The sequence below is a fragment of the Equus caballus genome, chromosome 7 (genome assembly GCF_041296265.1).
Source record: "Equus caballus isolate H_3958 breed thoroughbred chromosome 7, TB-T2T, whole genome shotgun sequence".
In the NCBI taxonomy this organism is placed as follows: Eukaryota; Metazoa; Chordata; class Mammalia; order Perissodactyla; family Equidae; genus Equus; species Equus caballus.
The window spans coordinates 91,531,958-91,549,524 of NC_091690.1; the positions used below are offsets into that span (position 1 = coordinate 91,531,958).

General features: G+C 43.5%; 1 protein-coding gene across 4 annotated transcripts in view; it reads left to right on the forward strand.

The window, feature by feature from the left end:
• The window catches only part of NELL1 (neural EGFL like 1), a 753,092-nt gene that overhangs the window by 698,927 nt on the left and 36,598 nt on the right, over nt 1-17,567 (forward strand). For 2 of the 4 annotated variants that reach the window (XM_023646174.2, XM_070273436.1), the window contains one exon: nt 4,528-4,668. The exons of the other annotated variants lie outside the window; for them this stretch is intronic. In XM_023646174.2, the coding sequence (XP_023501942.1) occupies nt 4,528-4,668 (141 nt within the window). The remainder of the gene's footprint in view (nt 1-4,527; nt 4,669-17,567) is intronic. 4 annotated transcript variants of the gene reach the window in all.

Consider the following 17,567-nt stretch of genomic DNA (forward strand, 5'->3'; position numbering starts at 1 on the left):
TTTATCATTATTTTTTCTGTCTTCTGGTTTTTATCAGTGATGTAGAGTCCAAAGTTAATATTCTATACAATTGGAGAAACATAATAGATTTTGTTTAGAGACTTTCTTGCTCATCAATCTTATGACATTTGATTTTATTATCCCCAATCTACAGATGAGAAAACAGAGATCTGGAAAAATCTAAACAATGTATTAGTGTGCTGGTGAGCAGGAATTTGAAGTCAGGTTTCTCTGCAAAGCCGGTGTTCTTAACCATGGTTATTTTTTTATGTTGCAGTTTGCCCGGATAGACTGTCAGTGTCGGGAACACAGGGACCTTGTCTTTTCATCGCTGTATCACAGGGTGTAATACTGTGCTTACACATCTGCGCTCCATACACTTTTGTTGAGTGAACAAAAGTATCAAAAGTTTTCTTCATGACTCAACCTCCTCTCTCTCCAAATCCTTAGAAAAATGTGATCCAACTATAACTCGAGCCACTACTCCACTGCAAACTTTAACCAATTAATGTGAAATACAAAACAATCTCCTTGAAAATTAATTTTGGGAAACAGTTTACTGATTTGGAGATCTTCAAATAGCCAATCTGAGAGGGAGGAGATCAGATGATGGAGGAAATTCATCCAACTCAAGAGACTGGAATTTCGCAAGAATCCAAGGATTTGTTTGCAAATTGCTTCTGATAGCAAATTCACTGCATGCCAGATAGGATTAGACACATCCTGTGGAAAAACCTTGGGTGGTCATCTCTTTTTCACTGAGAATAAAAAACTCAAGGTACAGATAGGATTCTTCATTGAAGGCAATTATAACTATGTGTCTTTTTTGTTATCTATTGCGCCAATTAAAATATCTCTAAAGATTAGACTTAGAAGTGAAGTATTAAATAGAAACTATGTGGTGTCTTTTAGAGGTAAATAACAGAGAAAGATTAATCTAACCCCATTATATTTAGTTTTGTGAATCGACGTTGTGTCTTTATAAGTTGCAGACAGGAGGCAGCCCTGTAGTACTTTGAATCTACTCCAGCACTTGTTCACTGTTCTTTCATTCAGCCCCTTGTCATTTATGTTTTCATTTATTCAGTCCCACAAATCTTTATTAGGTGCCTTCATATTGCTTAATACTCACTATCAATGTAAACCTAATATGTTGTCTCTGTTCTTGGGAAATTTGCATTTGACTGATGGGCACAAATTTGAAATAATTGTGATAGATCATTGTACATGCTTAAATAGATGTGTGTATATACTGAGTCACTGGGCACAGGGGACCTGTGTGTAGGAGGAATTGGAGAAGGTAATATCCGAAGGGGTCTGAAGGATGAGTTGCATACCTCCTCCCCTTGAGCATGAGCTCCAGGATTTCAGGAATCGTGTCTTCACCTTTGCATACACCACAACACAAAAATCACCCTTGACACATATTTCCAGCTGAACAAATATTTAGAGAATTGAGTAAATGCATTATCTTTGTGTGATTCTTCCTTTCTTGATTTGTCAACAAGATGGTACGATAGAGTAGTGACAAATAGTGGTTCTAGCTAGTTCTGAACCTCGTTTCGTCATTTGTTAGCTGTGTCACCTGGGCTATCTTGTGAGTTATTATGTAGCAAACTCTTGGCACTGAGGATACAGAAATGAGTACCATAGGTTCCACTCTCAAGAATCTCCAGCATCTCTTGTTTCCTTCTCCACATTCTTAGGTCTATGCTGGATTAAACTGAGATTTAAACACAAACCTAGGACTAGCTATAAGAAGAAAAGATGGGTTGATTTTTGTTTGTCCATTTCCTTTGGGATGGTGGCCCACCATGCGATGCTGCTAGGCTCAGCTGTGATTTATCAGAATTCCTTGAGAGAGATTCAGGTTCCATAGTGAACTCACAGGGAGCTGTTCCCAGAAAATCTATCTTGTTTGTTTGCCTGTAGCAAGCGCTGATGGGAAAAACAAATCTCTGAGGACAAAGGCAGCCGCAACCTATTTATAATTTTTCAAGTCCCCAAAGTGTTCCTGAAAAGCCTCCAAGTATTTTCTGTATTGGGTTTGTGGTGGTTACTTGTAATATGACTGTAACTACGCAGAAGAAACAACCCATTTTATGAACATGATGGAAATGTGAGCACCTCTCAGGTGCAGTCTGGTTGGACATAAAATGAAGTTTTTGACTTCAGTTATAAGCTTGCATGCGGAACAGAAATGTGCAACCGTGTGACCAGGTGCCAGTGTGTGATGAGCCATGGTCCTTCCTAGCAAGTCCCCAGAATCTGCCAAGGGCAGTGAAGCTTCCAGACAAGGGGCATCACTACTTCACCCACTTTCAGTGCAAGCCAGTGCATTCACTGCAAGTGTCTCTGGGGAGGTAGTGGATGTGTAACTGTCTGGTTGTCTGCACTCCCTGAGTCTCCCGTATGACACAAAGAGCTTCTGTCCCCTTGGATCACGGAAGCTCTTACTGAGCGCTCCCATCATTTCATTCTGAAAATGGAAATATCTGTGAGTTGGAAAAATATTTGCACATCATTCACCATGCCTGCTCCTCCTAGAAATTTCCTGTTGAATCGACGGCTGGAGGAGTTAGTTGGAAGGTGTTCAGATAATTTATCCTCCAACCTGGGATGGTTGTGAGAGTGAAAGGGGGAGCAGGTGTAAACCAGGCCTGCCCCAGGCCAACCAGGACACAGGGTTGCTTTGGTTTCTTGAGAATCTTTTGCTTTTGTATTTCCTGGTTTTCTGAAACACTAACTGTGGCTAAATGGTCGTGACCTAAATATTGGCAATAGTCTAGAAATGACAGCGTCTGTGCGGATCATAACCACCTTTCTGGGAGCTTGGGAATAAGCATCTGAGGTAGAATTTGTTGCTGCTTCATCACAGCAAGTGATCTTTCAGCCTCACATGGAGAAGCTACCTCTGAAAGTCAGTCCTCTAGTTACGTTTGTGTCTCTTGGTGACCTGTATTCAAAAATACTGAACTGAGCCCATGACCGAGGGCCAGACCTTCCTCTCTCTGAGACTTAGCCCCCAGTCACTTTTCTGTTTCAATTTTTGAAATTTTTAGTGATCCAAGGTGCATCCCACAGAACCACACAGCTGTAAAATTTCAGAAATGACAATCTACGTAGTTGTTGAAAATGCATTTTCTGGGGATTTATAATAAATGTACACACAACCTGATCGCAGGAGCTGAAGGTGCCGAAGAAGCTCTGGGTCCTGAGGCCTAATTGCATTTGGAAGCCCAAGGGTCACCACATGTCATAGGACCATACAGACTGAAAGATCCCAGCCATAAACTAGGAGGAAGACGGCAGTGGGCAGTCGAAGGCAAAGCTGGAGTTGCCCCGTGTAAAGAGTTTCACATTCTCTCTCTACTCGGTAGCTTGAATGCCATGAGGTGAGAGTGACAGGTTTCAAACTACAGTCCCAGCCCTGTGCACAACTTAGGACTTGTCAAGGAAATTAATCAGCAAGGAGCTGACGGCCCCTGAGCTGATGCCTGCAGCAGGGCAGTGCTGAAAAAGACTCCAAAGTGCGTTTTATTCATTATGTGTTATATCCCAATCTTAATTAGATTTCTATTCCTATAAGACTTCCGTAGTTCAGATATTTCCAGGAGAACTAGAGGAAGGTTCCCAGCCAACAATGGCTAGATTCCAAGACATAATTACATGGAGAGATTCTGTAAGAGTGAGCCGACCCTGGCATAACAATTGACAGCTCGTCTTTCTGCAATGGTGTCAGCTCCTTCAGCTCAGAGGTAAGCCTTTGGACCAGAGAATCTATGCATGATGCGGGCATTTGCTGATTCTGAAAGGCCAGGTCCTGGAGCCAACAAACCCCGAAGACTTCCTTTCACCAGGAATCACTGAGGAATGAGGAGCTGCGATTGACTCCCAGAAGTCAAGTCCTCAAGGGAATCAACAGTTTTAAAGGAATTAGAACAGTAGTCCCCGGACTGTGCTCCCGAGAACATTAGTTTCATAAGATATTAAAGGTATCGTGAAAAAAGGTGTGCCTCAGCCTAATAAATTGGGGGAAAGAGTGCCTGTTATTCTCCTCTCTAAGCTTTGCAGGTCATATAAAGATTTAAGTCTCCGAGACCGCAACATAAAAAACATCAATTTAACACTATTTAACCCAGGGTGTCCTGAACTTCCTTGTTCATAGATATTTTCAAAGAACACCAAATAATATCCAGGATTACACTCAATACCAAAACTGTGCCAAACATCCTCAACTGAGTTTTTGGTGATTGAGAAGCTAACACAAAATTTGTATTTAGAAATGCCTTCATGACCGGCAGCTCTCATTTATTGTCCAATATGTGAGAAAGCATTAAAAAATGAAGCTTCCAATTTGTTTGGATTCTGGAAAAGATGGGATTTGGTTCTTCCTGTGACTTTCACTTTAGGTGACTAACGAGTTTTAATCGATATGTTGACATGAGCATGTTTTAGGTGTTTACTGAAAGGTTAGTGTCAAAAGAAATTAATGTCCTGGTGGGCTTGTGTTTTTCTCTGAGGCAGATATTGATGAATGTACAGAGGGAATCATTGAGTGCCACAACCATTCCCGCTGCGTTAACCTGCCAGGGTGGTACCACTGTGAGTGCAGAAGCGGTTTCCATGACGATGGGACCTATTCACTGTCCGGGGAGTCCTGTATTGGTAAGCAGCTTTCAGCCGTGCCCTCATCCGTGTGGACCTTGCAGGAGGGGCAGCCTGCTTTGGTTACTCTGCTCAGGTCCCGGTGTTAAAATATGACCACTCACTTGTTAAACTCATCAGCTTTCAAATTCCTTCCTTCTGAAATTCAGGGATAACACAGTGTAGGATTTTAGGGTTTTTATACAGAAACTGGGGCAGTCAGAAGAACAAAGCCTAGGTCTGTATGCTATAGCATTTTGTTTTTTCTAGAGGAAACCATCATGGCTTGCTGGAGTTTTTAACAGTTTGAGAGGCAGCTGTGGGAGGGGAGGAAATGTGACGGGACCCGGTTTCATTGAAATCCCAGCTCTTGTGTTGCAAAAGTCACCACACCTCTCTGTGCCTTCGTCAGTGAATATGTAAAAATGGGCATAATAATTCACATATATGGTTAGGATTAAATGCGATAGCATCTATTTAAAGACTGGAAGCTCTGAATTGCACACATCTGATATGGTTGCATTAACCTTATTATCGTTGCTATTACTACCGCCTTTAGTAAGGTGTGTTCTGCTTGTGGTTCTGTTAACTGCTGAGCAAAGGAAGTTAACAGATGGAGTTCTTCACCTTCAAGACCTTAAAACGTTCATGAAATCCAAACAACAGATAAAAATGTAATTGTTTCCATGAGAACCTTGGCCAATCCAGTTATTTCATGTCATGTGGACTCAGCTGAATTCTTAACGCTGATTTAGACAGACCCAGAGGGCAAGCCTTCTGACCACCGGTTCCCAAAGTTCAGACTGCTGAATTAGAAAATGGGAATTTGATTTTGAAAATGTGTTGTCTCTGTTCACTGCATATCTTTTTTCCCAAGGATACTGAGATTCACTTTGCGTTTTTCCAGCCTCTCCCCTGGGGTTGCCCTAGAGCAAAAATGGATCAGGGAACAGTGGGCACGCAGCATGAACTGCCCATTACAGTCTTGACATGACTTGAGAGGCCCACAGTGTAGTTGGTAAAAGCATGGACCCTTGAGCCAAACTTCCTGCCGTCAGATTCCAGCTCTGCCACTTCTAAGTGGGCTACCTCGGGCAAGGCCTTGTCCAGTCGCTACCTCAGCTTTCTCATCTGTGAAATGGAAATGTGCATGTCTAGTTCTTATGAGTGTTGTGAGAATTGATTGAATTAATATCTGTCGAATGTTGAATAAATGTTAGTTACTATTATCTTAAATGCTCCTGCGTATTCAGCACTCTGCCCCATACTCCGTCCATGTTTCTATTACTGTTAAAATAATGATTGGTGACCTTAGGGAGAGGTGTGCACTCATCCCGGTTCTGCACGTCCTTCCTGTACATTTGGCCTTCCGTAAGGAAGGAACTTCTGTACGTGTGCAACTCCGTGTCAGCCGATGTCATGTGAACAGGAATAGATCAGATGGCTATTGCTGTTGACGAATGGAGATAGAAAGATAGAATATTGACATATGTGATTTTAAATTTGGGGGCTAAAAATAAAAATTTCATTTGAAAAAAACTGTATGTGACATCATTAAAGGGGAGACTCTGAGCTTTTTAGCACATCAAGGACCTTAAGGATTACCTTGTTGATTCAATTTTATAACCGCCTAGACCTGCCATGGTGTCACACACCTCTGTGCCTTTGCACATGCTGTGCCCTCTGGCTGGAATGGAACAGAATTCAGAATCAGAGATGACCCTTTCTGTACCTTCATCACATTGATTCACACATGAATTTCTGTTCATTTTCCTACCTTCGGCTCCTGTTTCACCAGCCCCCGGGAAGCTCTCTCTGATGACATCATGGGAGTCATCACTCCTCTCCTCTGCTAACCCTGGACCTTTTACCCTGCTCTGTGTTTCTGTAGCTTCTCCTGCTACACCACTGTACAATCTGTTTGCTCTCCGACTAGATGGGGAGTGGGAAATGGGCTTTATTCTTCTGTCTCTCCAGTGAGGCCCTTTGGTAACTGGTGTTCGATAAAGGAGAAAAATGCAAGCTCATCGTATGCCCAACAGAGAAACAGAGTCTCTGAAAGGGTGGCACCTTGCTCCAGCCACATAGCTGGTTTGATGTAAATTGAGACCCAAGCCTAGGTCAAGGGTGGCTCTACATCCCAGATGCCAGGGATAGCCCCAGTTTATGCCTGTTGTTCTGATGTAATTATCAGTAGGGCCCTGTCACTCCCACAAATGTCCCCCTTAGAATGACAGATGTTCCAGCCACCTCATCTGCTGATTTCTCTCTGCCATGCTGAGTGGCATTCCCCGGGGGAATAGAAGTGCCTGCACTCTCTGAGGGAGTGCTTTATCCATCCACAGGCGGCTCCCTGGTCTATACAGCAAGCTCCAGCAAACTGCGCTCCTTGGCGTCTAGAGTCGTTTTTATTAGTGACATTTTTAATTTGGGTAATTGTTCATCTGAATTCCCTTCCATTTCCACACTTGGGGAATGTCTTTGTAAATGGGTCTTGATAAGGACAGAAACATAGCCATCATTTCATTTTTCTTTGGTAGTTGAGGACATTCTCTTGGTTCAGAATATTTCTTGGTGAATCAGATGGATAAATCAGATCGTGTCTCTTTCTTGTCGCGACCTTCTAATGCCTTCCTGTCGAATGTAAAATAACTTTTTAACCTCTTGCCTGGTCTTCAAGACTTGAGGCGATATTGTCCCTGCCTACTTCTTGGGCTCATGTCCTGTATGTGGTAGCCTTTTGATCTTTTCATGCCTTGGACATGACCATGAGCTCACCCAGTTTCAGAGCCTTTGGCTTTTGCTGTTTGCTCTGTCTGGAACACTTAACACCTGCCTTGTTGCCTGGCTGTCTTCTTTTTTCATTTAATTAATTCTAAGCTCAAATGCCACTTTTTCAAGGAGACCCTCCCTGACCATCTTATCTGAAGTAGTCTTTCCCTGGTCACTTCATTATATCACTCCTTTATATCCTTTATAGCATCTTTTATTCCCAAGTTTACATGTGTGCATACATGTGTGTACTTGTCTCCTGGCACAAGTGTACAAACTCTTCGAGGCCAGAGACCTTGTCTGTGTCCCCGCACTGTACTTCCAGCCCTGAGAACGATGTCGGCAAAGGTGGGCATTCTGTGCATCTGTGTCAAACGATTGAAGGCATAGACAGTCAAACTGTATCAGGTCAGATTTATTTTCTGTTTGGTTTGACATAACTGGTTGTATAGAGCACAACTACTGTGGTGCATAATATGTTAAATATCACGAAATCATGTGAGTCTTTTATTTAAGAAAAAAAAAAAATCTATTGAGCACAAACATCCCAGCAGCACAATGCTAAGCCTTCTGGGGATATGGGTGTGACCAGCTAAGATCCCTGTTCTTCAGGGAATCTATGACCTGAAATGTTCTGAATCATAATAACATATCTGAACGGCACTGAAAACTAGAGCATCAGAATAAGCCCTAGATAACATCAGCTGCTAATGCTTACCTTCAAAAGAAACAACAGCATCTAAAACAATTTTTAACATTTTTTTAAAAAAGCAGTTTTGCACCATGTGCTCAGCTCTGCTTTTCTCCCAGACAATAGCAGGGATGGCACAGGTTAGATTCTAAAGTCTGGCAGTAGCAGGCTTCCAGCAGAACAGTCTTCCGTAAGTCCCTGCCATGTTTTGTCAGATGAGGATAAGAACACCAGCTCTGTTGACTTCCTCAGTTACTGTAAGCATCAGGTGTCACTGCTGTCATAAAGAACAGTGCACAATTTACTATTTCATGAGCAAAAATGTTTAAGATCTGCCTCTTTCTTCTAAGGTAGATCATATGCTTGAAGAAATGACTAGTCCTGGGTATTATCAAGGCAGACAGACTCATCCTACTTAAGGAGTTTATCAGAGCCCCTCTCTCTCTCACTGGCTTGTGTATCTTTATAGTGCCAGGAGAGAGGATGCACAAAAATGAGCCAAGTGGTATTTGGAGAAGACGAAGGTAGTGATCCCTTGTGGCTGTAGGTGCACCGCACTCTGGGTTCAGACGCGGTGGTGGGAGTCAGCAATTCTCAGTTTTAACACAGAAGTTGTGAGCAATTGCTTTTTTATCTAGGCATGGTTATCTGGGTCATTTGGAAATGAGAACGAATATATAATTAGCAATGAGATGTAGAAAGAGCATGATTTTACATATTTTGATAAGATTCAAACTCCCTCGGCTGTCAGTCTGTCTCCGTCGTCTTGGTCCTGCGTATGAGACCTCCTTTTCCTCTGCTCCCTTTCACACTCTGTGGGGACCCTGAAGCCCACTCAAATCCTTCTGTTCTGCCCACACCCTGCACTCTCCTTCCCTACTCCTTTCCTTGCGTGCTTTTCCCTGACCATCCCTATATCCCCATTTCCACTTCTCAAAATCCTGATGAGCTCCTCCTCCCAAAACCAGTGATTCTCAAACTTGTTTCACAGTAGAGTCACTTGAGTAGCTTTTTAAAAAATACCTGTGATGTGACATCGCAGCCTGAAGATTCTGAGTCAGTTGATCTGTTGCGGGACTTAGATGAGGTCATTTTTTTTTTTTCTTTGAGTGTCTCCAAGTGATGAGAAAGAACATCCAGCTATGGTGGAGAAGCACTACAGATTTTCTCTAATAAAAAACAAAGCCTCCCTCCAAGGGGTCCCCACAGCCGTTTATTTGCACCTGTTTTAGGGAATGTCTTTTATTTACCAGATCAGGTGTGTCTTCTTCATCCGTTCTTCACAGCCTACCGTACAGTTGAGGTCTTTTATAGATTTGTGTTGAACTAAATTGTATCAATCATGCATTTTTTTTTGTTATCAAACAAAATGTTGAAATCCCAGTAAAACCCATTTTGTTGATCAAGGCGCATTTGAAGATGGCGGACGGCTGTTCTTATGGGACGTGGCACCTGAGCTCGGCCCCCATTAGTGTCCGCTCCCGGGGCTTGGTCGGCTGGAGCATGTTCCCAGACTCTGAAGCCTGCTGTCTGGTCACCATAAATGGCCCCGTGAGGATTTTCCTGTCGGAGCAGCTGCTGCAACTGTCGTCAACATGCAGAGCAACATGAAACAACCAGGAAAGGCTCCGCTGCAATCTCTGGGGAAGGAGATGACAATTTTAACTGGTTGATGTGTCGGGGCTGATTGAAATGGCCTCAGAATGATTTGGGTTCTGCTGTCACTCCCAGGGCCTCGGGCCTGCCCAGCTCTCACAGGAGTGGAGAGAGATAGAAGGGCTGGAGCCTGGAGATGCTCCCTAAGACAAACCTCACTGCGGGGGTGGGGAGTTAGCAGGTCTCAGCGGGGACAGCGTGATAGAGGGAAAGGCAGGTGTTAAGTACATAGAGGCCTGGATACAGGTCCCAATCCGGCCTCTTTCTAGCTGAGCGGCATTTGGCAAGATATTTAACCTCTCTAAGCCTTAGTTTCCTTAGCATACAATGATTAAAATAATACTTGCTGGTGGATTTTTTGGTAATATAAGTGTTCTTATATGCAAATCTCCTGGCAAGTGATAGATCATAAGAGTCAACATTGAACCTCCCTTCCCCTCCCATCCCTCCTGTCCAGTGCAGACAGCAGCAGCAGTACCAATGAGAGCTGGCACCCCTGAGAGCTTCCTCTGTGCCAGGCACGGCTCGGAGCAGCTTACACAAGTGCCAGCCTCCTAAGATGCTGTGGAGTAATTGCGAGGATTACACGACAGAGGAAAGAGCATTCTGCACTTAGGTTTTCAGTGCTCAGTAAGTGTTAGCCAGCATCCTGAAGTGAACACCTCACCATGGGGCCAGTCTCTGGGCCACAGAGTTTCAGGCAGTATCTAGTTTAGTCTCTCAGCTACCATTGGGAGAAGCCCTCTCACTATCACCATTTTAAAGATGAGGGAAATAAGGTCTCGAGGATTAAGATAACTTGTCCCAATTTATTCCACAGCTGATAAATTCCACACAGAGGCCATAATCCAGGTGTGTTTGGTCGCACAGCTTCTGCGTTTAGTATGTTAACAGTGTGGTGCTTTCTGGAAGGGAAGGGACGAGTGATGAGGCCACAGGTAGAAGAGATGCTTAGTAGAGCAGCTGGAGGTCAGTGAACCAAAGCAAAGAGAGAAGGAGAGAAAATGAGCGAGACTCATGTGGAAAGTGCACTATTGCGTCTGAACCAAAAGCCTTGGGAATTATTTTACCCACTGGATTCAAGGGCTGTGTTTGAGGCTGTCCTGCTGGAGCAGGGCAGGGTGTCAAGGTGGCAGGTTCTTGGCAGTCAATGTGATAGCACCTTAGCACTGCCAGTGACATCACCTGGCTGGCCACTGAGGTCACTACCTCTCTGCACTGTTGATGTGAATCCAGTGTAGAAAAAGGAAGTGCCAGGGCATAAAGAGTATGAGAAATGGTGGTAGGTAGATTTTTGACTAATTATATTTATATTTTCATCCATTTATTTGTACCCTGCCTATTAAAAGCAATTAGTTTAGTGTATACAAAGAACACATGTTCAATAGAGTTATCAAAATAAAAATATTTGAAAGATAAGGAAAATATCTTAACCAAGAGAGTGAACAAAGATCCTTATGAATAGCCTGGTAGCCAGAGCAAAAAGGGAAACAGGAGTTATACAAATTGTTCTAATCTGAAAAGAGGTTGCATGAAAACTCCTTGAAAAGAGAAAGGCTCAAATGTGCTTTTCCTCTATTCCAGAGAAGAGATGTGCCGGGGGGGTGAAGGCATCTTTGTGGACGTTCAAACAAAGAAAGTTTAGGAGACAGGGGCATGCACATCAATCTCGGGGCACTCAGATCTTCTCTGTTTGCCAAGAAATAAGACCCATGCATGCATAAAGTATTTTTACTTAAGCAGCCCTCCCCTAAACCTTCCTTGATAATATTTAGTGAGGTCTCATCAACTTCAAAATTGATGTTTTGCCAAAGAACTTTAGATTTGGTTTTCAGCAAAGCAATAAATTCTATTATTGAAGAACTTTCCCAAAGGCAGATGCCACCTGGTCATGGACATCTTTAAACAGCTTTATGCATCTAACTGGAATCCGTGTGAAGTATATGGGAGTGCGGTTTGGGGACTCAGAGACGTCAGTTGCATAGCACAAAATTGCCACATGTCATTAATACATTCAAATGTACAGACCAGGGACAGACGCCACCTGAGTATGGAATGGATATGGAAAACTATTTGTCCTAGAGTCAGGACACAGGTAAGAACATTTTCCCACATCTAATAGAGGTGATATTCTGGGTCCCCAGAAGCAAATTACAGTGGACATTAACACACAGTTGCAGGAGTTAAATTAGGTGAAAATGGGTCCCCTCAGACCCTCTGGAAGCTTCCTGCTCCCCTTTAAGTCCAGCCATTCATGCGTAAGCCTGGAGATGGTCAGCATGTAGGGTAAATTGGGTATATTTGGGGACTTCTCAGGAAAGGCAAGTGTAACTTCTCAATTTTGGTGATTAACACTTCACAACACAAGGTCAGATTAGAGTTCTCCACACTGAACTCAGGCAGGACCCCAGGTGCCCTGGTCGCCCTCAGCTGATCTGGGCTGACACGACAGGCCTGTGTGCTGTTCTCCACCTGAACTTTGGAACTCAAACCAGACCTTCTGGGGAAGTATTCTAACGAGACCTCAAACTAACTTTAAGATCTATTCTGTAAGACACCTCTGCTCCTGGTTAGTATCTTTTAAGGGGCAATTTTACTATTGTTTAAATGCCTTCCTCTTGGCAGCTGTGATCAGCCATGGAGCAGGACTCAGGCTTTGAAGCAGGGAGCCAGGGGACCTCAGTTCCAGCCAGGTGAAACTCATGTGGGCACAAATGAAGATGAGGAAAATTAGAAAGCTATTAGATATGTGATATGTACTATGTCAATAAAAATAAGGCTGCTATGCTCTTTTTTTTAATCATTTTCTCTCCCTTCCTTCCTTCCTTCCTTCCTTCCTTCCTTTCTTTCTTTCTTCCTTCCTTCCGTCCGTCCGTCCTTCGGAAGATTGGCCCTGAGCTAATATCTGTTGCCAATCTTCCTCTTTTTTCTCCTCCCCAAAGCCCCAGTACATAGTTGCAAATCATAGTTGTAAGTCATTCTAGTTCCTCTATGTGGATGCCCGCACAGCATGGCTTGATCAGTGGTGTGTAGATCCACGCCCAGGATCTGAACCTGTGAACCCCAGGCCGCTGAAGTGGAACACACAAACTTAACCACTCTGCCCCTGCTATGCTCTTAACACTAAGCTAGGTGGTATGGAGGATGCAGACAATTCATCCTTTAGGGAGTTTAAAACACCAAGTTAAGGAAGAAAAATCAACATGCACAAAACAACCAATAGTATCTGATACAGGTTATAATTAACCACAAAATTGTGTGGTCAACACTATAAAACAGGTGTAATTAGGGAAGAGAGAATCAAAGAACAGTCATAGCCAACTGCAAGGGGACGATTAGACTTGAAGGATGGTAGGGTTTAGGTGTAGGATGGAGAAACATAAAAATAAATATTAATGATGGCTAATATTAGTTGATTACTTCAGGTTCTAGGGACTTTTCTAAGAGCTTTGGGTTTCCTAACTCATATTATGCTCAAAACAACTCCATCAGGTAGGAATTGTTATAATCTATGCTTAACAGACAAAGAAACTGAGGCACAAAGATATTTAATGTATTGTTCATGGTCGTACAGAGATTAACTAGATTTCTTCCTTCAGAAAGTGTTAATCGACATCCTTTCTAAGAACTGTGTACATGTTTCATATTTTTGAAATAGTAAGCAACAACAATATTGCTTTCTTTATTGCAGACTGCAGTTTTGCTGTACAAATGATATATAGCAACAAAATTTTTTGGGGGGAGGGGGCAGTGAGGAAGATTGGCCCTGAGCTAACACCTGTTGCCCATCTTCCTCACTCTTTGCTTGAGGGAGATTCACCCTGAGCTAACACTTGTGCCAATCTTCCTCCATTTTTTGTATGTGGGAGGCTGCCACAGCATGGGTTGATGAGCGGTATGTAGGTCTGCGCCCAGGATCTGAACCTGCAAACCCTGTGCTGCTGAAGCAGAGCACACGAACCCAGCCACTACAACACTGGGCCAGGCCCTATAATAGCCAAATTTTTATTTATTAAATATCAACTGTGTGCCATTTAACCTTCAAAAACCCCTTGGAGCCACCCTGCTGGCATAGTGATTAAGTTTGCATGCTCTGCTTCAGTGGCCCAGGGTTCGTGGATTTGGATCCCCAGTGCAGACCTACCCATTGCTCATCAAGCCATGCTGTGGCGGCATCTCACATACAAAATAGAGGAAGACTGGCACAGGTGTTAGCTCAGCAGCAATCTTCCTCAAGCCAAAAGAGGAAGATTGGCAACAGATGTTAGCTCAGGGCCAATCTTCTTCACCAAGAAAAAAAAAATCCCTTGGGAGATAGGGAGCAAATGAGGGGAAATAAACCAAGTTGCATGGCATGCGTGAAGAACCCATTTTCTTTCTATCCCCCAGTTCCTCCAGTCAATTGTTTATTAATTGGAGATAACTAATGACAGGATTAATTAGGGCATGAATAGTGATGATGATTCTAATAATTGCCTCATTTTTTACTTCATTCTATGCTTATAGATACGCCCATGGTATAAAGTCCATGATTTCTTAGTTTGGTTTATTTTAAAGGTGCGTACAGAGGGAATAAAGGTTTTGCTTCATGCCAGTGTATTCTGGGGGTCATCGCATATCTGAACGAAAGAGAGAGATCTAGCACGGTGGCCATTGAAAAGGTCACCTGTGTATATCAGCGTGCTCCCCTGCTGAGAGGTGACCTCAAGGCTGTGGGGGCTTCTAACATGATGTCCAGTCGCAGACATGGAGATCGGAAGCTCATGAGTCAAAAAGACAGGCCTACCTGAGGAGCCAGAGCAGTGCAGGCGGCAGCTGAGGCCTGAGCGGTGTGCTATCTCCTTTCCCCAGCCTCTCTGAACTAGGAAGCACCGCTCTGCTTCATAGGCCCTATAGTTTTGACTGGAGTCTGGTGTTTGCCTGGTAGAAAGAGAGCAACAACAAAGTGATTTTGGCTGATTGAAGCTCTTTCTTTTCCCTACAGTTGGCATCAGTAGTTAAAACCCAGTTGGGGCAATGACTCCAACAGACCATTTATCAAAGTCGGGATCTAGGACATTAATGCTGGGGAATTTTTCAGCAAAGAGTCCTATTAGCACAATTATTTGGGAAATTATAAATTAATAGAATTTAACTGGCTTATTAACTGCAGGACTTTTCAGGGCCTTTACTATGCATTGTAAGTGTCCTGAATTTATTTGGCTTTAAAACCCTTTTTCCTCCCAGGCATCCTGTGGATCTGGCACTCTGCAGAATGTACTAACAGAAAACTCAAGAATGAATATAGCCTACTCTGGGGACTTCCAGGAAACCCTACTATCCAATCTCATTGAATAATGAGCTGCTCAAAAGTGGGTTTATTTCCAGTTCTGCAACAAAAATTTATTGAGTACGCTACATATCCTTTAAGTACCAGCAATTTTTTATGCTATTATTTAATTTGGTTGTAAGGAGTATGACTTTTGTCTATTACATTTTTACTGTGATCATTAAAAATGTAAATCATTACTCAGTTCTACTGCCCCGTATTGAACGATCTTCTAAAGGCTTTATCGGGATATAGCTGGTTTGTCCCTAAGCTAAGTGGCCCCAGTCCGTGGGTTTTTGACAAATGGATTTCTCCTTTGAATAGACGTTTCGTCCCTTTTCATATTGCAGCCTAAGCTCTAATGTTTTGGTGGCATCTGGAAGGCTGCTCTCCTTCGCACTATGGGAAATGAAGATTGGCAAGGTGATGTCTCACGTGAGGCGCCACGGCAACTCAAAAGCAGGAACCAGAAGCCGGTTGCTTATCTAGGCTCTGGGATCTAGAAGAATGGAGGCAGGTTTCCAGAAGCGCCCGATGACACTCTTGTGCTGTGTGAATAGGCCCCGGGGGAGTCCTGAGAGGGGGAGGCAAGTGGGGGCGGGGGTGTGAGGGGCTTGAGTGGAGGCAGGAATGGGTGCTGGCTGGCACGGGCGGAGCCACAGCTGGGTGATACACAAGGAAGAGACTGATATTCTCCCTAAAGGGTGCTTTGCAGTGCACTCATGTTTTCCTCTAAGTCCTCCTTTTCGCTGTGACCTTGGCGTTTTTGGAAAGATCGAGTAACAAGGGGGCACTTTGATTTTCTCCTGCACAGGATCTTGGAGCTCATGTCATGCAAAATCTTCTTTATGATGACGTCTTTTAGATGACTTTCTTTTCTTTTTTTCACTTTCTTTCTGAGTAGTTGGCAGTCCCAACTGGGTGACAACAGAACGTATGGGGTATTCCTCAAAACTCGTTTCCTAACGTTACTTCCTGGGAACTCAGTCCCGTGTAGCTTAGGGCAGCAGTTCAAGAGGTGTGATCCTCAAACCAGCAGCCTCAGCATCCCCTGGAAAGTTGTTAGAGATGGAAATTCTCTACCCTACCCCCGGACTTCCTGAGTCGGCAAGCAAATTTGGGATCAATCGACCCAGTGGTCTGTTTCTTAATGAGCACTAATTTAGTTGATGCTCACTCATGTTTGAAAACCACTCCCTTGGGGGTTTCATTGAAAGCCTTCAGAGGGGTCCATGAATGCCCTGAAACTGTGCAAGTTTGTGTATATGTGTGTACAGCAGCTTTTGGAGGAAGTGGAACCGTTGTTTTTACTGGGAAGTCAGAATGATGCTGGCTCCAACACTGTAAAAGCCATTGTGCAGATACCAGGATCCAGGCTCAGAGCGTTCAGTTGCCCTCTGATCTGACTTCTCAGTGTTGTCCACCTGGGGATCGACAGTTCAGACTCAGGGGAACTTCCTCACCTTCCTTTTCTCAGATCCCGAGCTCTCCATGGTATTGAATTCCTTGTAGTTGTCAGCTTCCTGCCTCTTGAAACACGATGAGAGCAATTGTTTCATTATGCAAACTTCTGGCTGGAAGGTCTTAGAGCCAGAGATCATGTCTGTGCAGCAACTCAGATATGGGCAGGTACAACTTCTCTGAAATGACTACTGAATTTTTTAGTCTGAGGTTACTCACGCTGCCGTGAAATATTTACCCCTGGGTTGATGAGCAGGGAATTTTGAACTGTCGTTCTCATATCAAGTAAGGCACTGTCAGCGGAAATCCCCATTCAGTTGTGCAGCGACTCTGATCTATGCTAGTCCAGGTAGTAGGAAGTCTTAGGCACACAGAGAGGAATGCCCTTCCAGTCTAGGATGGCGACAGAAGAGGACAGGGATTGGGGGAGGCTGAGTTGTGGAGCAGCTAGATGCATAAATAAAAATAAGCGACTCTAAGGAAAAAGTGACTAACTCCTCTTGGCATTGGGGCATGTGGGGATGGTAATGTACATGGGAATCTTTCACAGAAAATATGGTATTTTCACTGGGTCTCTAGGATGAGAAGGAATTTTTCCAGGAAAAATAGATTTAAGGTAAGTATTCCAGGTGGGAATAGCAGTCTGATTGCTGGGAAAATCATGAAAGAGATCTAATTGTGTCCAAGAGACGGTGAGATTTCCCATGTCGATGTAGTCCCTGATATATGTGGGTGTGGTGTGGATGGGGAATGACAAGGAAGGAGCCCGCATTTAGAAGCGGAGACCAGATTAAGAAAGGGGCTTGTGTTCTAAGCTAAGGAATTGAAAGTTGTGAATCCTATTTCATAATATCAGTGTCTTCCAATGTTGTTGAAATATTTATTTTGTTGTGGAAACACTTTGATACTTTTTAAGAAGCAGCCATTTTAATATAAAATATAGGTATACAAATATACTAGTATTTCTGACAAAATTTCAAACCCTCTATCAGACATGTGTCAATGTGATTTTCGGCACCTGTGCAATTTTGC